The 25597-nt window shown below is 39.0% G+C and overlaps 1 protein-coding gene across 3 annotated transcripts in view; it reads right to left on the reverse strand.

Annotated features, from left to right (window-relative positions):
- The window catches only part of TAFA1 (TAFA chemokine like family member 1), a 928543-nt gene that overhangs the window by 573548 nt on the left and 329398 nt on the right, over positions 1-25597 (reverse strand). For all 3 annotated transcript variants that reach the window (XM_081528460.1, XM_081528462.1, XM_081528463.1), the window contains exon 4: positions 8836-8956. In XM_081528460.1, coding sequence (XP_081384586.1) covers positions 8836-8953 — 118 coding nt within the window. In that variant the 5' untranslated portion in view covers positions 8954-8956. The remainder of the gene's footprint in view (positions 1-8835; positions 8957-25597) is intronic.

Here is a 25597-nt window from a genome sequence, read left to right on the forward strand (position 1 = left end):
GACTTGCCTTGAAATACCAGATGATCTGGTCACATTGAGACCATCTCAGGTGTGGCGAAGTCTGTGCTATGCCCTCTAGATGTGCATATGCTCTTAAGCCGCCACAGTTCTCAGCATTCTGTAATATCTGGCCTCCAGGCTGATCCAATTACTTTTGTTAACTACCTGGTCTGTGAAGCTATTTGCCTTCTCCATCTATGAAATCATCCAGAAAGTTTTCAAATAGCTTTAGCAGAAGGCTTTTTAAATACACAAAGGTGATTTTGTACTGCTTCTTGCTCTATCAAATGGATAAAGGCAATGAATCAGTTCCTCGGGCCGCTTAAAGCTTCCTTATTTGGCAGGATATACTTTACTATTTGTGGAATGCATGGATCGCCTCCTCGGAGTTGCTAGGAGCAATATTAAAACCTTTGATTCCTTCCAACCTTCTAATCTGGAGCCTTGCAATTGATAACATAAGTGAGATGCTGAAAGCTCCCGTGTCCTACTCCTACTCTGGCTCTTTCTTCAACACCATTAGGTGTAAGAGAAGGTGTAAAGTGGTGCTTTCCCACCAATATGTGCATTTTTAAAGGATGCAAAACTCTTGCCTAGTTGCTCAGCAAATGTTGATTAAATACCTACACAGTATTTATTCCAGGGATAGGATGAACTGCTGGCCTGCTGTCAATTTCAGGAGCACTGAAATCCTTTCCACCACCCCACCCCCACACTGTGCAGTAATTCATCTAAATCTGGAAGCTGACATTTATTCACTTCAAAGCATATGACTCAAGAGGTCCATTCCTCATCCACACAAGTGGGAAATCAGAAAACCCCTTTAGATATACACAGACTCAGCTTGTATTTAGTCTTAGGTAAAAAGGAGGTACATCTACAAGTGAAGGTCTAGTAAGGGCATGGTAACAGTAAACACAGGTAATTCCATCAACAGAAGATGGCCTTTGCTGAGGATGTAGAAAGTCTTCCTCCCTTTTAGACTGAGGGAAAGCTTGATTGGATTCCTGCCCTGCAAGGAGAAAGGATATGCTTAAGGAGTAGGCAGATCACTCTGATGTCTATCTATCTTCTGAGAGAAAGTTGCTGTGATATGTCATTTTTCTTTTCTTTCTCTGGACATTTATTATATAAATTCGGGGAAAGAAAAAGAAATAGCGGGCCAAGAAGATTCCCTAAATACTTTGAGGACATTATCTTTGGAAATCCAATTAGTTTATATAAATTGTTAGCAAAATAACTCTTCTTCTTCTATTTATCCCAAATAAACAATAAACTACTGGTCTGGTGTTATTTTTTTCCTTCCGCAAAGATAAAGTGAATATTTTTTTCTTGATATCAAAAGATTTGAAAACAAAAGGCCTTTTCCTATTTGCTAAGTGAAGTTTCCTTTTCAGACCCTCAAGAGCACACCTATAGTATTTTCTAATCTATAGGAAAAAACAAAAACAAAAACAAAAACTCATGCTGTGACTGAAAACCTTAGGGATTTGATTTTTCACTACATCTGTAAGTATGTTCCTTGGACTACTTTGATTAATATACTATAATATTAGTATTAATCACTCAATCGTGTCTGACTCTTTGCGACTCCATGGACTGGTAGCCCACCAGGCTCCTCTGTCCATGGAATTCTCCAGGCAAGAATACTGGAGTGGGTAGCCATTCCCTTCTCAAAGGATTGACCCAGGAATCAAACCCTGGTCCTGCACTGCAGGCAGATTCTTTACCATCTGAGCCACGGCTTTTGATTAATGTCAAATATTGAATAGACTCAAATATCTACCCAAAGACTCTGCACAGATACACACACACACACATGCATATGTTACAGTGACAATTTAGTGTTTATACCACTCTCCATTACAAACACACATATAGACACACATGTACCCAACCATATACACACAAACATTTACATGTAAGTAGGAAAAAATGAAGGAGAGTTTGATTCCTTCTTTCTTTAATAATCTAACATATATTTTCTGAGTATCTACTATATGCCAATTTCCTTACTAGAAATGAAAGATAAAAAGATGAATGTTACATGATTCCAAGATTATCTTGGCCTATATGTCTGAATGCATGTGATATGACTAGGCAGTGTAGATGTTTTCCAAATTAAAAAAAAAGAAAGTTTGGAAAATTTTAAACACAATCAGGACTCCTATCTGCAAACTTTTTCAGAACTTTAATACACTCACATACACTGCAAATCTCCAAGAGAAAGACACATCATACAGTGAGTGTTTCCTTAGCAGTTAATAGTTTTTCTCCAAAGAGGATCTTGAGGGGACAGTGTTTTTGAACTGGCAAATGCTAATCTGAATATTTTATTGGATTAAGGCTCTTAGAAGGAAAAGGGCCTGATGATATTTTACAACCTACATTTGCTTCTTTTTCCTTAAACTGGGAAGGAACAGTGATGCATTTCTAATTTAATCATTGAACTCTCTATAGCTAATATTTTAAGCTTTTCATTAAAGATCATTACATACCCATCCTAGAAATGAATCTGAAAATTTTTCAAATTGAAAGGAAATAAAAAGTCAAGTCAATCCAATCCTCCCATCAGGTTTAACTAACAGTGTATAAAGAATGTTTTTATCTTTTCTGATATTTCTTTTTATGCATGTACAAATAAATATTTTCTCCAAACTATTTTGCTCCTATGGACAGAGGAGCCTGGCAGGCTATGGTCCATGGGGTTGCAAAGAGTCAGACATGACTGAGGTGACTAAGCATGCACGCACATCCCTTTTGATAGAGATGGAAACTTCCTTTAATTTTTTGCCATCAAAATTACTGTTTCAGTGACTAAACTTTAAACATATATCTTTTTAAACCTGTCCAATCATTTTCTTAGGATAAGCATCTAGAAATGGAATTGGGTCAGGACTTTCACATTTTACATGTTGGAAAACTGCAGATTGTTGTTGTTGTTGTTGTTTTAATGATGTACCAATTTATATACCCAAGCTTTGAAATTTTTACACAGAGTTCAAAATTGGAAGATTTTAAAAAGCAGTTAAGTTTTCATTTTGAATGAACTTTATAGAGATAAACAACTGAAGACTACTGTTCATTAGTGCCAGTTCTAAATATCTGTTTGCACTGTTGTATAAAATTGAGGCCATAGGCTTGAGCTCATAAGTAACAGTACTTAGATTGCATTGTAGTAGTTCTCTTATAAATTCACGGGGATGTCAGAAAATCTTTATTTGCATCTTTACCTGATTTTGATTTTGAAAAGAAAGTGTGAAAGTGAAAGTTTTAGTCACTCAGTCACGTCCGACTCTTTCGACCCCATGGACTATATAACCTGCCAGTCTCCTCTGTCCATGGAATTCTCCAAGCAAGAATACTGGAGTGGGAAGCCATTCCCTCCTCCAGGGAATCTTCCCGACCCAGAAATTGAACCTGGGTCTCCTGCATTGCAGATGGATTCTTTATCATCTGAGCCACCATCAAATGCTCATGCCTGCACTTTGATTCTGGGATGAGGTCAATATCATCAATCACATGATCGATGGATTATCACCAGCACCAGTTACACCAAATAACAACCTGTCTGCTCCAATCCTTGGGCCAATTCACTACACTTAGCAATCTAGAATTGGTACGCATTCTAAATATCCAATATACAAACACTCTTGTTTTCACTATTTCTTTTATACTACAATTGTAAAACAATCCTTTATTGTAAGGAAACTTGGTATTCTAATACATATTCCCTAAGCAGCTTTCAATAAAGTAATATATAATGGTAAGGTAAAAATAAGTATAAGATATACAAGAATGCTTTCCAATCTTTACAAAAACTCTCACTTTAAAATGGGTGGTGATGTTCAGTATGTAATAATTAAGTCACAAACAAATACCTCTAAGTACAGTTTGCTTTATAAAGCTTTAAATCAAACCAAGTATAAGTTACACAGACAAATCTATTCAGTGTCATCTTTTTATACTTCCATACACCCTTGTCAATAAAATAGCAGTGATGTGAGAATAAATGATTCATAAGGCATTTACAACTTCTTGTCTCATGTAATTTATCTTTATAATTTTAAATTGCTAAAGAATCCCAAAGATCTTTTCTCACTAAAGTATTTTGAAATCATCCATATTTTATTAAGTTTCAAGGACAACTCCTCACACCCACACCCATATACCCTCACACTTCAGATTAAGTAACCATTAAGATTGCTGTCATAATCTTATACCCATAAGGGGAAAAAATAATCCTATATTAGAAAGTTACATTCAGCAAACCACTCATCTTTTTTTATCTGTCACACAATAAATGGTGATTATAAAGAGTTGAAGCTGTCTATTTTAACTTCTGGAAACAATGGAATACCACTCTGAGTTTTCATTGTTCAGTCTGTCTTTTTTTAAATTGAATATCCTTCTTCTAGCTTTAGTGTATATATTTTTTAAAAAGGTATGAGTATTCTTCAAGTTATTACACTAATTTCCTACATCATTTCCAAAATAAAAAACTTGATTTAGCCAAATATTAAATTATTGATATTACAAATCTGTTAATCTATAGCACATTTTACTTATTTGTGTAATTTTAAAATTCACTTTCATTTGATTGACTGTTTTAATCTTCCTTAACTAGTGAGTCACTGAAAACAAATGGTGCATTCCTAATACTATAAATATGAAAAATAGAAAGCACTTTGGAACTGCAGGGGAATACATTAAACTCAGTCCGTTTTCTAGTTAACATATTCTCATTCTGTTTGTGTAGAAACCCACAGCATTGAAAAGACAGATCACAAATTCACAACCTCACAGAAACAAGTTCCTGATACTATGTGTTGACAGCAGAAATTGGCCCAAATCTTTAACCGTTTCCCATAAAGGATTCCGGCTGGCTGGTGCCATCCAGGTACGGCATAGTCTGAATGAAGGGAACGTCCAGTTTCACTCATCTGTCAGTGGAGTGGATTATTTCTTGAGAGACTGAGATTGGCTGCTAGGGATCAGAGCACTATCCATCTTACAGTGTAGGGGATGGTGGTGAAGCTGCCTATAAGAGCCTGGAGAGAGGGGGACCCGCCATTCTTAAGCAGGTGAGGAGGCAACTGTAAAGCTTTCACTCCATCCAGGGCTCTGAGTGAAAGATGTGTCATTTTTCACATTTCCCAGATACTTGATATGCACATGGTGTCTGCCAGCTCCTACTTTATGAAAGAGGCGATTTTTCAAGCTTAGGCAAATGTGGCAAAGCTCAGGGTCTGCTGGTGTCTCATTTTTTCTCATCATGTCACTTGTTTTAACCGATTTGAGAAAATGAGATTATGTTTTTCCTTTTTGCTCATTTATCCAGCTATGTATTTATTTATTTGCTCATTGAAGGAGGGGGTTGTCACAGATAACTGGCCCTGATTTCTCTCTCGTTTTCATACACATTTCATTAGTGTCCCTGAAGATTTAAGTCCCATGAAAGGAAACATCACAACTCCCATCACAGGAAGCATATATTTTCCCTTAAAATCAAGACCAAAGATTGCATTAAAGGAGATTGTATTTCTGACTGAAATAATGTAGAATATTGCTGTGTCCAAGATCTATGACTTTAATCTTTGCAGCTATTGTTGAAAACCCAAGAAAGTTGAATAAACCTAATACATAGAAACATTGGATTTTAGTTTAATATTATTTTCATCTTTCTGCATCTAGAAGGGAGTATTTATAGTTTCTTCATTTCATCAATGAATCTGAAATAGGTCTCAAATGTATAAGTACTTGGGGTTGAAATTGGTTTCAGTGCTGCAGTTTCTTGGAGTATTTGAGGTACAGATGAACCATGAACTGATGATAATAAGCAATTACTAAGAGTAAACAATGAAAAAAAAATACTGAGTTTAACTGCAGAGAGAACCTAATGATGTGTTTCCCAGTTTAAAATTTCTGTATTTTGATAACAAGCCCCACAAAGACATAAGTTTACTTGTAACATAGCCACAACCCTTCACCATAAAAAAATCTAATATATTAATCAATTAATTGAGAGACAGCTTATGTGAAAACTCACTGCAAACTGTACCATATTTCTTGACTGTATGCATAGGGCACAAAATAAGACAGGTGGCATTTGGTGGTATATTCTAGCCAGGTATCACATAGTTAAAATTAACAGCAAGAGTAGAAACAATATTGTTATCAGTAAGGATAATTAGCTGTGTGAACAGCAAGACGTCACTAATTCAACATCTATGACACGCACGTTTGTAGTCTATTAAATGGTGAAAGTGTGCTAGTTGCTCAGTCGTGTCTGACTCTTTGTGACCTCACTGACTGCAACCCGCCAGGCCCTCTGCCCATGAAATTCTCCAGGCAAGAATACTGGAGTGGGTAGACATTCTCTTCTCCAGGGTATCTTCCCCACTCAGGAGTCCAACCCTGGTCTCCTACATTGCAGGTGGATTCTTTACCATCTGAGCCACCAGGGAAGCTCCAGGATGTCAGTAATTCCTGATATTTCTGAAGAGTTTTACAGTTTATAAAGTACTTTTCTGAAGATTATTTTATTTACACTCCCCACAATACCCCTAAATGAGAAATTGGGCCCAGAGAAGAAAAGTGACTTGCCCAGGGTCATGTCACTAATGTTAAGTGACAGATGCAAAGACTCAGACATGACTGAGAACACCAGTGAGCACTTACATGCATGTGCGCACACGCACATGCACACGTACTGATGGTCTGGCCTGAGTTCTGTCATCCCTGCACGCCACCCCTCACCAGTTCTGCCATAGACACCTTTCAGAATGCACTTCAAATGAGTCTGTGTATTGACATAACTGGAAAGTTTTCTTGAATTACATGAAGGTTCTCACGAAGCTTCAAAAAGGCTACATGGCAAGATTGTTCTCTGCACTTTGAGGCATTATTTCCTCTTTGGGAAACAGGCTCTGGAGATGAAATCATACCGAAGTCTCCAACGACAGATACTAGCTGTGTGAACTTAAGTCACCCAGACCCTCAGAACTTCAGTCTCCTAAGCAACACGGTGGGAAATCACACCTACCTGAATAAGAATTAAGCCAAGCAACGTGAATTAACCTTCAGATCCTGTCTAAAACACTCACATTAGCTGTTTCTGTTATGCATGCTTATCGTTAAGTATTATCATGACTAGAAATTTCTCACGTTATTTGTATGACTATGTAACAACTCAAAGACGTTTTTTTTTTTTTGCCAGAACAGATTGGTCATCTACTGATTGGAGGTAACCTGGGTATTCCAAGACCCACGTTTGTTTTAACTGCAACTCCGCACTGATGCCTCCGACTCTGGTAGTGGTAGATCCAGTCTCAGAATACACGCGGAGCAGAAATACCAGCGCGCAGCATCTGCCAAGCCGTTTCCATACCCACCTGCAGGGGCACCAACGCCCCTTCGCCATCCCTCCCCGACCTAGGGCGTGGAGAAAGGGCAACTGGAGCCCAGAGAGAACCCTGGGCCTCTGCCCCAAGCTAAGGCCCCGCCAAACTCCTCCTCTCTGGGCGACCCAAGTTGCAGCATTCAGCAGGCTGGTGCGCTCGCCCGCAGCCGGCACGGGAGAACCTGGGCGGCAACCGCGCTCTTTCGATCCCGCCCCCAGCCAGGAAGCAGAGCCCAGAAAGCAGCAAGCAGCGCCCTGGGGGGCGTTGCTGGAAGAGAGTGTCGAAGAGCCCAGGATGGGTGCCCAGGCCGGCTGCAGAGGCCGGGAAAGGCAAAGGCATAGACGCTGGACCACGTAGCTGCAGGAAGCCGGGCGGATGGGGAAAAGCCAGAGAGGGATTTGGAAGGGAAGGAGTGTGTGTGGAAAGCTGGCAGCGCTAGAGAAATAAGGATCCGGAGCTTGAGCGCGCAACTGGTCCCCAGAGCCCGGACCTGGCTATCTGATGGGAGGGGGAGGGGAAGGGGTGCGGTGAAGGTGGAGGAATAAGTGCAAGGGCTGAAGCTAAGCAGAAAATGGAAGGCAACCTTTCCGAGAACCAGGACGGGTGAGGACAGTCGAGCTGAGGGAACAGTCATGAGAAAGCTGGAGCGGCAAAGAAGGAGAGAAAAATACAGACTGAAGAGTGAGACCATGGAAGGGTGAGAAAGATACTCTGAAAAGAAAAACGAAGAAAGTAAAATGCATCTGGAACTTAAAATTCGATATGGCGGGGGGGGGGGGGGGAGTCACACTAGAGAGAACTTGTCCCCGCTACTGCCAAGAGAGATGGGGGGGGGGGGGGAAGGTACCAAGCATACCGGAAGAACATAAAGTGAAGGAGGGGAGAAAAGAGAGGAGACAAACCAGACAAGAAATAGTAAGTTACTGTTTAATTTCTTTTTCATTGACAAACTACTTCCAAAGTTAATTTTGGCACTAACATGCGCACAAAATCCTTAGCCACATACACACCAAAATTATGGTATCTATGCTACAGACAAATGCAGCCCAGGATCACAGACACACTTTCTCGATTGCAAACATCGTATTTTGCCTCTTTAAAAAATTTTCAAGTCTTGAAAGTTATTCCACCTTTTGCAGAATATTTCACTATTGGCCAAGGTATCCACAAACAAAAGACTTCTACTTTTTGCACCAAGGGATGGTGGGACTCCTAGACAGAATCACATTTTCCAAACAGTTATTGGAAATACACCCAAGGCATTTTAGTATCCCCCACTCTCCCCATAGCATCTAGCCAACAGTAAGTCTTGGAATTCCGAGGCAAGCTGCCTACACTGTAGCACTTTCTGTCACTTGCCTTCAACCATCTGTTAGAAGACCACAGTGAGGCTGGAGATTGGAGGCTACTGTGGAGCCAGCCTCCGACTTACCTGGTCGGTGCAGGTGATGCTGCTGGAAAGTGTGCTGAAGGGATCCATGGCAGAGCAGCACTGCGCAAGCACTTATCCACAAATACAGGACCCAGGACATCGCAGAGACCATTGTCATTCTCTAAAGAGAACATTAGAAAGGAAGAATTACCCCTGGCTTTGAGCCCCTAGCTCTGTCAGTCCCACTGATGAGAGAAGGGGGGTCTCAGACGTCATGTCCCTTTGCTACTTTGCTGGCTAAAATTAATGACTCGGCAGAGGTCATGGCATGAAACGGGATTGAGAGAAATCACTCTCCATGAGATCATTAATCCATTTTTGAAATTCTGCAAAACCAAACTCTTAGGATAGCTGAAATACAGAAATAAAGTTTTTGACTATCTGTTAGACAGTTTGAAACACTATACCCTGACTAAACATCCTGTTTTGCACAATGATCTTTAAGCTATAGTTATTCCAGGCATTGAAAGGCTGGATGCTCCTGTTCATTCTAACTTCATTGCAAGTCTGACATAAGCCTGGAAGGAAAGAGTGGATTCTTTTTTTTTTTTTTTTTTAATTCTACAGTCATGAATTTTTAATTCCAGTGCTGTCTTCTAAACTAAGTAATCATTTCTCAGAGGCATGTTGTAATCTCCTGAAAGAACTGGTGTTTTGGGGTTGACTTAAAATCAGAAGGAATTGTCTTCAGCCAAAATGAGTTTCAGATACAAGATCTAAGATCTATGCATCTCTCCTAAAGCAAACCATAATTTACAATATTGCTTTGCCTCCTAAGATATTGTGGCATTTGTTGAGTGTTGATGAATATGCATATACAGGTGGTGTATGTATTTATGGACAAACACCCACCTTTTCTCAGGCGCTGAAACTTTGACAGTCTTCTCAGCACCTATGAGAATCTTAGGAGGTACAAAAGCTCAGCTGCACTACATATTGTCCAATTTCTCAAACAACACCTTATGCTGCATTTCATATTTGCCAAATTAATCAAACTTGAAGCATCGTCCTTACTCAGCCAGTGATTTGGAAGCATTTTCTATATAAGAATCCAGTTAAGTGTATGCTTTTCTCTTAGAGCTTTGGACCCAAGACTGTTTCTTTCTTTTTTTCATCTTTCCACAGTCAAATCATATACTTCAAGTATTTAAACTCTACATTTAAAACCTCCTAGTGACCTCCCAGTGTGGCTTCTTTATTTGTGGAAATTGGCACTCTTTCAAAAGCTGTGATGTTCAGCAAGCAAAATATATACATTATACCTGTGTGTGTGTGTATGTATACAGACATAATACAAGATAATTTGTGGGTTTTAGGAGAGAGACTTAGTCTTTAACAAGGGCTTTAAAATTATAATAGACAAATGGTGATAACCATAATTAAGTGCAAAGTAGAAAAACATTATGTTCAACAGCATGATGCCTTTCATGTCCTGGTCTGTGATTCACATGGACCATTCACTTTATAATTAGTTTCACAGCCCACTGTTTACTTTTGTGTACAACAGATTTAGCCTCATTGTCTTCAAAACTATCAGTGTACCATAGATACATTCTCTTCAGATAAGAGCAACACCCCTCCTATGGATTCTGAAATGAATGTATCTGGGTGTCTGCAAATTATAGAAAGACAAAATAGAGCGGATGGTGGCATGCAATGACTGTTTGTGAATTTCAGTTAAAATGTACTAGGAATTCATCTAAACTTGAAAAAACTCTACCAGGAAAAAAACTTAACAGTTTTTCAATGACTGCTTTCTCTTCTTCACCATATAGATCTTAGCACTCAAGATTGCTGTGGTTTGACGTTTGCAATATTTTCCTTCTTTTTATTTTATTTTTTTTTTCATTTAACTTTCTTTAATTCTCAACATTACTTCCAAGGCTCCTGCAAATAGCTCTCTTTGCTCACTCTCTTAGCAAGAGTTGATCTCTATGTTAATACGTGTTTCCCCCCAAAATAATGCATTCAGCCTTACACAGTTCTCTAGACCTGACTAAATAGATTTCAAATCTGCTTGCTGAATCTTAAATCCTTAAAGAGGCTTCTTACCTGAAAAATCCAGCCAAGAGCAGAGTACTCTATTAGTGTTCATTGGAAAGCTCTAACACTTTCTAAAATCCATCTGTGCCACAATTGGAGATTTTTTTTAAAAGAGCTTCCCAATAATCTTCTTTATCAGGATTTAAAAAAAAAAAATGTTTTTCTCTTCCGATGCTACTTCCACAGTAAAGAAGACATTGGGTTCATTCAGACTGTATTGTCAGAAAAGGAACCAAGGTTTGAGGGCTGGAAACCTTGTCATTTTCACCTTTAAATCATCTCCTGGCGTCACCTCTGCCAGACGAGACCTTTGAAATGATGGTGAGATAATGTGCAGTTTCCTGATGAGAATCAGTTTATAGTTAATGACAGACCATCCCCACTCCAGAGCATTCAGGGCAGAGTAAGGCAGCAAAATGTAGGAGCAGGGCTGCTATACGGCGCTGTAAGTAGCAAGAGTCTCTTTCAATACATCCCTCCTCTGTAAAGTATCACATGTCTTAAAGTGACATTACCCTCTATTACAGCTACAGTGAATTGTAATACCTGCCCACTAACTATTGAACAACTCAAGCAGCACTTTAACACTGTATTGCCCAGTACTTTCTGTTAGAGATTTTACTGATACTGTTCATTTACCAAAAGAAGAAAGAGGGAAGGAGAAACAAAAGAAAAAAGCATTCTGCAAAATACTGATAGTGTTAATGGGTGTTAGATTTCTAACAACAAATGGGAAAGTGAAAAATGTAAGCCATTTCTTACCTCTTAATGTTCTTTTAACCAGTAAGTTAACCCAAAATATTGTTGAGTTTATACAAATTTAAGTCTGTCAATTATTTCAGCAGCTAAATGTGGGAACATGATCTAGCTAGACTACAGTATAGGTGTTTATAGGAGTAAGCCTAAAACAAACCTTCTGAGTTTTTTTTAAACATGCTTAATACATAGAAATATATCGTTCTCAGCATCAAAGAGTGGGTTTTGACAAAGAAATATGCTCAAGACATTTTATAAAAATTTCCTTCAAATAATATGCTTGGGTGGGAAGAGGAAACACTCAGAAGTTCAACATTTTGTTTCCGTTGCCAGGGTTTAGACACTTTCTTCTTTGGAAATACAAATACGATGGTACCTACACATAAATGATGTATATAAAGTGACCTAGTTTTCACTTACAGATTGCATTGACAATGATTCACTTGAATAAGTCAATCAGTTATCCACTTATAAAGTACCTTCTGTGTGTTAGATGCTCTGGGACAAGAGGGAAAATAACATTGATGTGATTGCCACTGTCATACATCATACTGTCTAGTCTTTCTTTTTTTTTTTTTTTTTAAATTAAGGTAGTTATAATATTCCGGCTTCAACAACCTCTTCAAGTGCCTCAGAGTACTCTCTGGGCTTTCACAGTCATTATAAAGAAAGTTTGATGTTGCAGTGCATCTTCAGAAGCCATCCTCTTCTCTCTCCATTTACACAGAGTGAGACACTGAGAGACCCTTCAAACACATCAGTCTTCATCCCTGGTCCTGCACAGAATAGCTCTTTGGACCCTAACAACTGTTTATTAAAGCTCATCATTAAACAAATTTCAAGGTAACAGTAAATACAAATCTTAGAGTGAAAATAAGTCGAGTGCCAAAGTTCTAGGTGCGATTGTGTATTTCATTTCTATGGTTCATTATTGTTGAGCTGGTGAATATATATAGTAAGCTCACAGCATTCAATCTCAAGACAAAAGTGATTAAAACTACAATAGCAGTTGTTATTTGGTTGCTAAGTCATGTCTGACTCTTTTGCGACTCCATGGATTGCAGCTCACCAAATTCCTCTGTCCATGAAGTTTTCCAGGTAAGAATATAAGAATGGGTTGACATTTTCTTCTCTGGAGGATCTTCCTGATGCAGGGATCAAACCCACATCTCCTGCCGTGGCAGGCAGATTCTTTATTGCTGAATCACCAGGGAAGCCCACAGTTGCAGTAAGTAAGGTGTATTTAAACCCTCACCATGTGCTGATGCCAAAGTATGTTTCTTATAAGGTGTAATTTAATCCTTTTTACCAATCCCATAAGATAAGTATCATTATTATTGTCTTCATTTCATGAATGGGGAAACAGAGGGTGAATATGGAGATTAAGAAACTTACTCAAGGTATTATAGCTGCTAAGTGATAGAGCAGACCCCAGTGATCTGGGTCAACAGCCCATCTTCTAAACTCTAGGATTAAATACTTCATAGAAAACAAACAAACAAAAAAAAACCTACCCTACAAAATTAGCCATTATATTTTCTTATTTCTTTACAATTAATATAGTCTTCAAAAATTATTGTATATTAATTCAAGACTTACATGCTGAGTATATTCCAGGCATTTGAAATATAGAAATATGAAAGGCAGTCTTTACCTCATGGTTTTTTATTTTGTTTTTACTATGCTAATGTGTGCGTGTCTGACTGTTTGGAAGCTTATGGACTGCAGCCCATCAGGCTCCTCTGTTCTTGGGATTCTCTAGGCAAGAATGCTAGAATGGGTTCCCATGCCCTCCTCCAGGGACTCTTCCCAACCAGGGGATCAAACCCACATCTCTTATGTTTCCTGCATTGGCAGGAGTGTTCTTCACCACTAGCGCCACCTGGGAAGCCCTTGCTATGATAATGCATTAAAATTAGAAGGAAAGGGCTTCCCTTGTGGCTCAGCTAGTAAAGAATCTGCCTGCAATGCGGGAGACCTGGGTTCGATTCCTAGGTTGGGACGATCCCCTGAAGAAGGGAAAGACTACCCACTCCATTATTTTGGCCTGGAGAATTCCAAAGGAGTCGCAAAGAGGTGGACATGACTCAGCAACTTTTACTTTTCACATTTGCTAACAAAGACTATCATTTTGAAAACTGTACATTAGATTTTTCATTTCTAGGGATTAAACTAAGGTTCAACATCCTTTCTTATCTATGATTCAATTTAATAAACTTGAAATATATACTAATGGATTATGTTCAAGGCACTCAGATAGGAATTGTTAGAATTTTTTAAAAAGATTGAAATAATGACTTTCCTTTTCAGTCTTAAGTGACTTCTATATTTGCATAGGATGGAACAAGGATGTCAGACTAGCTCCATTTTCTTTTCTAAATACCCTGTCCATTGTATTGCTGCCAATGATCATTTTCCCTAATAATATAAGCATCAACAGATATTGACACTTAAGACAATTTAGTCCATTCTCCCAACACAAAGCAAAATTACTCTTATGCCTTTCAAAGAAGTTGAGCCTTTCCACCTTTGGCCATCATAGGACTTCATCACCTGATCACTTTCTTGTTGGGTGGGCCATAATGTTTTGGCCAATGAGGTGTCAACCAAACTGATTGTATCTCTTTGAGGCTGAAGGACTGTTGAAGCAACACTTTTCAGATCACTCTTTGCCCCTGGAACAGGGACTATCTTCCTGGATCCTTGAGAGACTGCAAAGAGCAGAGGCCCTCACCTTCTCCTTGCCACTCACAACAGATGTTGATAGTAAATAAATATTCTGTTCTTTAAGCAATTAAGATTTGGGGATTATTTGTTACTGCAATATAACCTAGTCTGTCCTGACTGATGAAGACTTTAACCTATATCAATCATGTATTACTTGAATTATGTTCCACTTACTTCCCTAAGCTATAGCAGTATATACATCAGGCCCAGTTCATGTTTTCGTAGAGCTCCATGGTATAGAAACCCATTGGAGATTTTTGATCAGAGCAGTGTAAATCCAAAGCATTGATTATTGCAGCCAGTATCCCTTCAGATTCTCATAAGCCAGGAGTTATAAACTGAACATTCACATGCCCATGGCCAGGCTGGTTCAGTTATACAAGCATGATATTGCAAAAGGCAAAGGGCTACCGCACCACTGTTACAGCCCTTCCAGTTACAGGACTTCAAGATACCTACTCAGTGGGGCCAAACTCCTAAAGATATAATTTCAAATACAGTATCTATGTATATGTACAACTGATTATGTAAAAAAGAGAGAAAATCATATTCACTAGACCTTCTCCCCATGGAAAAACCCACATTTACTCAGAAGACCCAATGAAAATAATTGGGGATGAAAGATAAAACTCAGAATGTTTCATAGCCAAGAATGTTCAGCATATTGCCCTGCATAATGAAAGGCCTGGGGACGGAGGAATGGAGGATAGAGGAACCAGCAGGGCAGAAACCCGAGAGGGGAAAAATGGTGGGGGTGGGCAGAAAAACAGAGAGAGAGAGAGAGGTGCAGAGGTTCTCTAGAGGCTCAGGAAGAGAAGAACTGGGGGCAACAGAAATGTCCAAAGGGAATTTCCTGGTGGGAAACTACATCCTGTGGAGTGTGACTTCACCCTTTGTCTCTTCAAATTATTAAAAACAGTTTTAAAATACAAAAAGTTCATATACACTTTGTGTTATTAAGTTAATTGGGAAAGGCATTGAAGGGGCAAAATCCTGGATCCAGGTCTGAAGTACCAACAGAAAATCCCTCAGTTCCCTGATTACCACACTTTTCATTTCTTGGCATTAGAAATAAAAGCCATCTTCACTTTAGTTTAGGAACAATCCACTTAATAATTTGGCTAATTTGAATTCACAAATGTGCAGGAAAAACACATTTGAGACATGCAAGATTTTATGTCTATGCATATTTCTAAATTAAAAAAAAACTAAAGGAATTTAAATAAATTACATCTGGACTGAGAAAGATGCCAAGTTTCAGTCCAATGCAAATGAAAGTGGTTTAGATGTATGCCATTTAAAGGAGTTCTAAGTATTTCCTGAAATAACACAATTTTGGTTGTGATTTCACAATGCTATTTTTTTTTTCTTGTTCCATTTCAATTGGCTAATGGAAATGAAGGTATGGATGAGAGGATCATTGTAATTATCTCTAATCTAGATGCTTTCTATACCACTGAAACTCAGTTTCTCTTTTCTGTAGTCACTGGGGCTATACACCAATTGGCTGACAATGTCTGTTTTCAGTCCCTGATTATGAGAAGACAATATACCTCTTCCCTTGGCTAAGTAATAATGCTACCCTATCTTTTTCCCATAACACAATTGGATTAATCATTTGTGTTACATCACACTTTGTCTGGAACTCACTTAAAATTTTTCTGCCTCCCCTGGTGTCCTAATATGTGCCCCATATCAGATACACAACAACATCCCTAGTTTGTAAGTCTTACTTTGGGACCTAAATAAAAGGTATATACTTGTCTTATTTCTTTGCTCTGTACCTTGTGTTGTTTCAAAATATATTTAAGCTAAGATGAGGAAAAAATGAAGAGAAAGCAAATGAAGTACAAGAGAATATGAGTTATATAATATACAATATCTATGATGATTGATGAACATGTATTAATAATGATGATGATGATGATGCTATTGTATTAATACCCGTTGTCTAGAGAGAAGAATATTTTCATGTGCCAAGCCCCTGGCTAAGCATTCGCATGCAGTGTCTCATTTAACACTCACAAATATGCTAATAGGTCTGTATTACAGTCATCTCTATTTTATCAGTGAAAACACAAATTTCAAAGAAGTTAAGTGATTGAACTAATGTCACACCTCTCATAAGGTTGAACAACTTTGATGCAAACTGGTATTTGATTTTCAGAACTGAAGCTCTAAGTAACCAAATTCTAGGCAAGCAATATTGCCAAGAAACGAAAAAAAAAAATTACAAAATAAAGATAAAAGCCACATAAGCTAAGTAAGATAAGCCTAATGAGAACTTTGAACGTGAACTCCAAACCATCAAGTGACAGAGGAAGTACTAATTTGACTCAAAGCTTCCTAGCAGTAGAAGTGAAGAAGAGAGAACTTATTTCATAAAAATGTACAGCATCCATAAGGTAAAAAACCAAGCAAAAACACACCCACCAAAAAAGCCAAAAAACTGCTCCATAAATAAGACTTAATGAGCTGAGGCTGAATCATTTGCTATAAAACTGGTGACTCTCAGTTTGGTAATTTGGATGTGGATACACAAGCCAGAATTTTCAGTAACTGTAAGAAAAGGGAAATGGAAGGCAAGATTTCTCTTAGGCTAGAAGAAAAGATAACCTTCATGTACGAGTCTCATTTTTCACCTCCAGCAGCCTATCTCTTCAATTACTTTATCAATTATAATTCCTCACTGCTTATCTTGTCTGTCTTCCAGGCAGCAGGAAAAGAAAGAATAAGGTCATTTCTTTTGTTCTTCCACATCTCATCTCCTTATTCTCTTTTTAGAACAGAAAGAAAGTTGAAACCACAAACAGCTTCACTTCCATTGCACTAATGAAAGTGATAAATAAACTGAACTTTTAAAGAGCAAGTGGTCTCTTTATTATGAGAATATGAATATATATTATAAGCACATAAAGGTTGTGAAAATGACTGCTTTGATGATAATAATAAAAACAATAACATGATTTCTTTGGTTTATAAAATGCTCAGATCCATAGCCAGATTCATAGTCGCTATCTCACATACCCACTGTGATCTAAGAAATGGCCCTTCACAGACTCTGTGCCTTAAACCTCTCCACTCTCTCCCTGTCCATTCAAACATATACACCCCAAATACCACCATCTTTCATTTGAATTATAACAATACTTCCTTAACTAGTCCACTTGCCTTCAAATGTGAACCTTCTAAGCATCTCTTTCCCACTCTGCCACCAGAAGGAATGGGTTTGAGATACATGTTGATCATGCCACTCAAGTAAACCTTGAAAACCTTTCAATGATTTTCCCATTGTGCTTAAAATAAAGCCCAAATGCATGGCCATGGTTGACAGGGCTCTGCATGAGTTGGCCCCTGTCTACTTCTCTAGGCTCATCTTTTACAAACATTCTCACTCAGCTCCTTCTACACTCTTGGGTCCTTGAGTGGGATAGAGTTTCTCTCAGTTGTCTTCTGGAATGCTCTAAACCAAATTGTCACCCTGATTTATGCTCTCACAATATATCATCTCTATAGCGTTAATTACCATTGTAAATAACTGTTTCTGGAATTATTTATGATATCTGCTTTATCTCTTTACCGTAAACACTATGAGAGGAGAACTAGCACCTTGTTCACTACTCTATTGTCAGAATCAAGTATATATGTGTGTGTGTGTATATATATATATATATGTATGTATACATATACTATGTAACATATAGTAGAGACTCAAGTGTTTGTACGTGTAAATAAACAATAATCAATGAATCAAAAATAAAATATGAGGCTACTATCAAGATGGGATATACGATGAACTGTTTTTTCAGAAATAAGTATATTTTGTGCCCTCCTCCAAGGCCTTTATTTGTTCTTTTTGGTAGTACACATGTATGAAGTAGCAATACATATTAAGGATGACTGCCTTGTTCTGTTTGAGTCTATTGTTTTAACACTAAGTAAAAGAAAGTGGCCCATATGTTGTTTAAACCCTTACCTACCTGCCACTAAATTTATTTTGGATACTTCTTTTTTTTTTCGCTAGAAGAAAAAAATGAAACTGTCCTGAATTTTCAGCCCTGGTACTTAGTATCTAAATATGATCTGATGGTAGAATTCACAGCTGACCCCTGAAGAATAACAGAAGCTACAAATGTTAAAAATCAAAAAAAGCACTTAGAATTTCATTACTCTGAACCTAGAAGAAATCTCCCCCAAACCTCCTTGTTCACCCTCTCTGTTGTACAGGAAATAAAAAGACCTAAGAAAGAGAAGAGGCTTTCCTGAGGGAATACAGTGAGTTCACTGGTGTGGGTCATATTAGAATACAAATCTCCTCATCTTATACGCTCTCTTCTCTTCTCTTCTCTCTCTCTCTCTCTCTCTCTCTCTCTCTCTCTTTCATAGCACTATCCAGTAAAACGTTCTCTGAGACTGGAAATGTTCTGTATCTGTGCCGACCTAGATGGTAGCCACTATCCACATGTGGCTATCAAGTACTAGTGCAAACGAGGAAATGAAGTTTTTCATTTTATTTCATTTTAATTAATTTAAACTTAAATAGCTTCATATGGTTAGTGGAAATTGTACTGAACAGCACAGCTCTAAAATATGTTAGCTAGATTAAGGAAAATAAATGCAATGATGTCAAATAATTTTTAGTAAGCTAGCAGAAAAATTTGAATTACCTCACAGTAACCTTCCAGAATTAGGATAACATTGAAAAAGGTAAAATGAGCTTGGTTACAAGTAATAGGAAAAGAAATCAGAAACAATGCAAACTGGAGTAAATAATACAGAGAATGTAAGTTTTCTTACATGAAATTAAAAGACGCTTACTCCTTGGAAGGAAGGTTATGGTCAACCTAGATAGCATATTTAAAAGCAGAGACATTACTTTGCCAACAAAAGTCCGTCTAGTCAAGGCTATGGTTTTTCCAGTGGTCATGTATGGATGTGAGAGTTGGACGGTGAAGAAAGCTGAGCACCGCAGAATTGATGCTTTTGAACTGTCGTGTTGGAGAAGACTCTTGAGAGTCCCTTGGACTGCAAAGAGATCCAATCAATCCATCCTAAAAGAGATCAATCCTGGGTTTTCATTGGAAGGTCTGATGTTGAAGCTGAAACTCCAATACTTTGGGCACCTCATGTGAAGGGTTGACTCATTGGAAAAGACCCTAATGCTGGGTAGGATTGGGGGCGGGAGGAGAAGGGGACGACAGAGGATGAGATGGTTGGATGGCATCACCGACTCAATGAACATGGGTTTGGGTAGACTCCGGGAGTTGGTGATGGACAGAGAGGCCTGGCGTGCTGCAATTCATGGGGTCGCAAAGAGTCGGACACGACTGAGCAACTGAACTGAACTGAAGTTTTCTTACAGGTGGATTGTTCACAGGTGGGGCTCACCTCCTGGTGGGTTTGACTCAGTAACTCCACTAAGTCATCAAGGATGTAGCTCAGTTTCAACTTTCTCTCTGCTGTGCAAGGTGTCATTCTAAAGTGGGCTTCCCACCATGGATGAAACATAGCTGCCAAAAGCTGTCTGAGATATGATCTTATTCATCCATGTATTGGGAACAAAAAGGATTGTTTCAAGAAGCTCTCCTCAGATAAGCAAGGAAGAGTCTTTATTAGCTTCCCCTAGCAAACTACTTCTCACAGCTCCTTAGCTTGACTTGGATCACTTGCCCCTCCCTGCGCCAGCTACCTTGATCAGGGGGAAAAGGTCACATGGTTGGACTGAGGGCCACAGCATTAGTCCCAAACTCAAGTCAAGAGAGAAATTAGCTTCCTCCAAAAGAGATGAATGGAATGCGGGAGGCCTGATACTTAAATGAAGTGAAAGTGAAAATGAAGTCGCTCAGTCATGTCCGACTCTTTGCCACCCTGTGGACTATAGCCTATCAGGCTCCTCTGTCCATGGGATTTTCCAGGCAAGAATACTGGAGTGGGTTGCCATTTCCTTCTCCAGGGGATCGAACCTTGGCCTCCCACATTGTAGGCAGATGCTTTACCATCTGAACCACGAGGGAAGTCACTTAAATGAAAATCAGGACAATGATTTGGAAGAAAGGATGAATATTGTAAACAACCACAGTGTGGACAAAAGCTGGTGGTATTTTCATATATATTTTAGGACTAAAGGACTTTGCCACTTTTATAATTTTTTCTACTTAAAAGTAGTATGGTTTTGTTTTTGAAAGGTAGTAAACTTCCCCTCCCTCTTTGAATCTCTTTCCCTCCTCCATGCCTATCAGAGAGTCCTGGTCTGTAAGTAAGAGTGCAGATGGGGTAGGAGTATTGTAGGTCCTCTCCCAGCGAACTTCCACCTCTTGAGTCAGTGAAGAGGCAGTGGTGCTTCTAAAGGAGTCAAGGAGAAAAAGAAGAGGTGACATTGCAGGAGAATTGGAATGCTGAGGCCTTGAACAGAATTATTTCTGGGCTTTCATTTGGTAATTTCTCCCATGAGGAAATTCAAGGATGAGTGACCTGGAACAACTGAAGCAGGAAGATGAGAAGCTCCAGAATCAGATCCAGAGATCAAGTCCTGAGCCTTTGGAGTGGGAGCCCTGACTCCAAGACCCTAGACTACCAGAGAACTAACCCTAGGGAGTATCAAATAGTGAGAACTCACACAAAGGAAACCACTTGAATACAAGACCCAGCATCACCCAACCACCAGTAGCACCCTGTGCAGGACCCCTCATCTAAACAACAAACAAAATGAAAATATAAACCCAATCATCAGCAGATAGGATTACCACCTCATTCAGCCTTGCCCATCAGAGGAAAAACAAACAAACAAAAACTCAGCACAAATCTATCCTATAAGAAGCTTACACAAACTACTGGACCAATCTTAGGAAGGCAGAAACCAAAAGGAAGAAAGAATTCAACCTTAAAGCCTGGGAAAAGGAGACCTCAAGCACAATAAGTTTAAAACAAATAATGAAAAGGCAGAGAAATACTACACAAGTGAAGGAAATAACTAGAAACACAGAGGTCCAAACAAATGAAGAGGAAATAGGCAAACTACCTGGAAAATAATTCAGAATAATGATAGTAAAGATGATCAAAAACCTTGAAGACAAAATGGAGAAAAGGCAAGAATCAATTAACAAATATCTAGAAGAATTAAAGAATAAACATGCAGAGACAAATGACACAATTACTGAAATTAAAAATACTCTGGAAGGAATCAATAGCAGAATATCTGAAGTGGAAGAACAAATCAGTGAGCTGGAAGATAAAATGGTGGAAGTAAATTCTGAAGAGCAGAATAAAGTAAAAAGAATGAAAAGAACTGAGGATAGTCTCAGAGACCTCTGGGACAATATCAAATGTACCAACATTTGAATTATAAGGATCCCAGAAAAAGAAGAGAAAAAGAAAGGGTATGAGAAAATTTTTGAAGAGATTATAGTTGAAAATTTCCCCAGCATGGGAAAGGAAATAGATAATCAAATCCAAGAAGCACAAAGAATCCCATACAGGATAAACCCAAGGAGAAACATGCCAAGACACATACTAATGAAACTAACAAAAACTAAACACAAAGAAAGTATATTGAAAGAAGCAAGGGAGAAGCAACAAGTAACATGCAAGGGAAACCCCATATGCTTAACAGCTGATGTTTCAGCAGAAACCCTGCAGGCCAGAAGGAATGGCAGGATATAAAGTACTGAAAGGGAAAAATTACAACCAAGATTATTGTACCTGGCAAAGATCTCATTCAAAATTGATGGAGAAATAAAGAGCTCTTCAGACAAGCAAAAGTTAAGAGAATTCAGTACCACCAAACCAACTTTACAACAAATGTTAAACAGACTTATATAGTCAAGAAATACAACAGAAGAAAAGAGATATACAAAATCAACCCCAAACAATTAAGAAAATGACAATAAGAACATATATATCAGTAATTACTTTAAATATAAATGGATTAAATGCTCCAACCAAAAGACACAGACTGGCTGAATGGATACAAAAACAAGACCCATGTATATGCTGTCTACAAGAAACCCACTTCAGACCTAAAGACACATACAGACTGAAAGTGAGAGGATGGAAATATATATTCCGTGCAAAAGGGAAGCAAAAGAAAGCTGGAGTAACAATCTTCATATGAGACAAAACAGACTTTAAAATTAAAGAACATTGCAACAGATAAAGAAGAACACTACATAATGATCAAGGGATCAATCCAAGAGGAAGACATAACAACTGTAAATACCTATGCACCCAACATAGGAGTACCTCATTACATAAGACAAACACTAACAGACATAAAAGAGAAATTGACAGTAACACAAAAATAGTAGGAGACTTTAACACCAACTCACATCAATGGATAGATCATCAAAACAGACAATTAATAAGGAAACACAAGTCTTTAATGATGCATCAAATGAGATGGATTTCATTGATATCTTCAGCACATTCCATCCAATTGCAGAAGAATACACCTTCTTCTAAAGTGCACACAGAACATTCTCGAGGATAGACCACATCTTGGGTCACAAATTAAACCTCAGTAAATTTAAGAAAATTGAAATCATATGAAGCATCTACACTGACCATAACGCTATGAGATTAGATATCAATTACAAGAAAAAACTGTAAGAATCACAAATACATGGAGATTAAATAACACATTTCTAAATAACCACCAGATTACTGAAGAAATCAAAAGGGAAATCAAAAAATTTCTAGAAACAAATGACAGTGAAAACACAACTCAAAACCTATGGGATGCAGCAAAAGCAGTTCTAAGAGGGAAGTTTATAGCAATACAATCCTACCTCAAGAAGGAAGAAAAACATCTAGACAACCTAGATGAAAACCCCATCTAGAAAAATGACTAGACAACCTAACTTTACACCTAAAACAACTGGAACCAAAAACAAATAAACAAAAAAAAACCAAAATTAGTAGCAGGAAAGAAATCATAAAGATCCGAGCAGAAATAAATGAAAAATAAATGAAAGAAACAATAGTAAAGATTAATAAAACTAGAAGCTTGTTCTTTGAGAAGATAAACAAAATGACAAACCTTTAGCCAGACTCATCAAGATAAAAAGAGAGAAGAATCAAATCAACAAAATTAGAAATGAAAAAGGAGAGGTTACAACAGACAATGCAGAAATACAAAGGATTGTAAGAGACTATTATGAACAACTATATGGCAATAAAATGAATAACCTGGAAGAAATGGACAGATTCTTAGAAAAGTTCAACTTTCCAAGACTGAACCAGGATAAAATAGAAATTATGAACAACCAAATTACAAGCACTGAAACTGAAGCTGTGATCAAAAATCTCCCACAAAACAAAAGCTCAGGACCAGATGGCTTCACAGGAGAACTCTATCAAACATTTAGAGAAGAATTAATGCCTCTCCTTCTAAAACTCTTTCAAAAAATTGCAAAGGAAGGAGAACTTCCAAACTCATTCTATGAGGCCACCATCACCCTGATACCAAAACCAGACAAAGACAACACACAAAAAAGAAAACTACAGAAGATGGCGGAGGAATAGGATGGGGAGACCACTCTCTCCTCCACAAATTTATCGAAAGAACATCTGAACGCTGAGCAAACTTCACAAAACTACTTCTGAACGCTGGCAGAGGATGTCAGGCATCCACAAAGACAGTGCATTATCTTCAAAAGGAGGTAGGAGAAATTATAAAAGATAAAAAGAGAGACAAAAGAGTTAGGGATGGAGACCCGTCCCAGGGAGGGAGTCGTAAAAGAGGATAAATTTCCAAGCACCAGGAAACCCTCTCACAGGTGGGTTTGGGGGAAGATTTCGAATCTCGGAGGGCAACATAACTGGGAGAAAAAATAAATAAAACCCACAGATTACGTGCCTAAAGGCAACTCCCAGCAAAGAACCCCAGATGCTCGCAGCCGCCACCAGCAAGTGGGGGCTGAACGGAGAGGAGCAGGCGGCACTGCTTAGGGTAAGGACTGGGCCCGAACGCCCTGAGGGCAATCTGAGGGAGCTAACGTGAGATAGTAACCTAAACTGTGGGACAGCCAGAGAGAGAGAACTATCCCACAAAAAGCCCAACTCTAAGGTACTGCCGGCCCGCACACAGAACAAAGGACTGAGTGATACCAGAGGAGAGCTAGCCGGCTGCGGACCGCCCCATCCCCCACCGGACACAGCAGGCAGGCGGGGCCAGCCAGAGCCGGAAAGGGGCAAACACGGCCCCAAAGAGGGCACCCCCTACCAACCTGCAAAGAGGCTCCCAGTTTCTAAGCAAAGACTGCCTGAGATCCCAGAGGGTCGACAGCCACCAGGAGGGTCGCAGCCAGAGACTAGCTCCCCAGAACCGACACAAAGCACACCAGAGCCGGGCGCTCCCGTAAACCGAGGCGGGGACCAGGGAGGTGATAAGCCGCACCGCCCCAACAGGGGAGAGTGTGCTCGCCAAACTCCTGGCTGCCTGAGCTGCTCCGACCGGGAACGGCACAAACCGCGGGCGCAATCGAGTCTGCGCCTTAGTGGAGTAACAGGGAGCCTGAACCTGAGCGGCTTAGACCTGGGAAGTGCACGCATCTCAGGGCCCACTCCTCGGCCGAGTAACCTGAAGCCTGAGCAGGGTAGACGGGGAAAGCACACACGCCGTGAGCGGGGGCGAACCCAGTGCGGCCGAGACACTGCGAGCTCGCCACATACACGCCAGTGATACAGGTTTGCAGTGTTCCTCCCTCCCCACAGCACGACTGAACAAGCAAACCTAAAGAGACCACCTCCGCCCCTTTGTGGCAGGGCGGAAATTAGATACTGAAGAGACCTCCAAACAGAAGCCAAATAAACAGAGGGAAGCGCGTTGGAAGTGACAGGCCAACAGATTAAAATCCCTGTAGTTAACACCGGCTGCATTGAAAGGGGCCTATAGATCTTGAAAAGTATAAGCAGGAACAAGGATCTATCTGAAACTGAACAGACCCCACACTGCTCACAACAGCTCCAGAGAAAGTCCGGGATATATATTTTTACTATTATCTTTTTTTTTTAATTAAAAAAAAATTTTTTTTCTTTTTCTTTCTTTTTTCTTTAAGTCCTCTATTACACCTTTAACTCTCATTTTCATAACCCACTATTACCTTGCAAAAAAAAAAAAAACAAACCTATTTTTAAAGCAAACTGCATATATATATCTTATACCTTTTGTGGTTTCTTTTTTTTACTGTTTTTTTCCTGTTTTACTTTTTTTATTGTTTCTTTTTTTTACTGTTTTACT

Source organism: Giraffa tippelskirchi, chromosome 9 (genome assembly GCF_054371585.1).
Source record: "Giraffa tippelskirchi isolate mGirTip1 chromosome 9, T2T-mGirTip1v1.2.pri, whole genome shotgun sequence".
Taxonomy (NCBI): domain Eukaryota; kingdom Metazoa; phylum Chordata; class Mammalia; order Artiodactyla; family Giraffidae; genus Giraffa; species Giraffa tippelskirchi.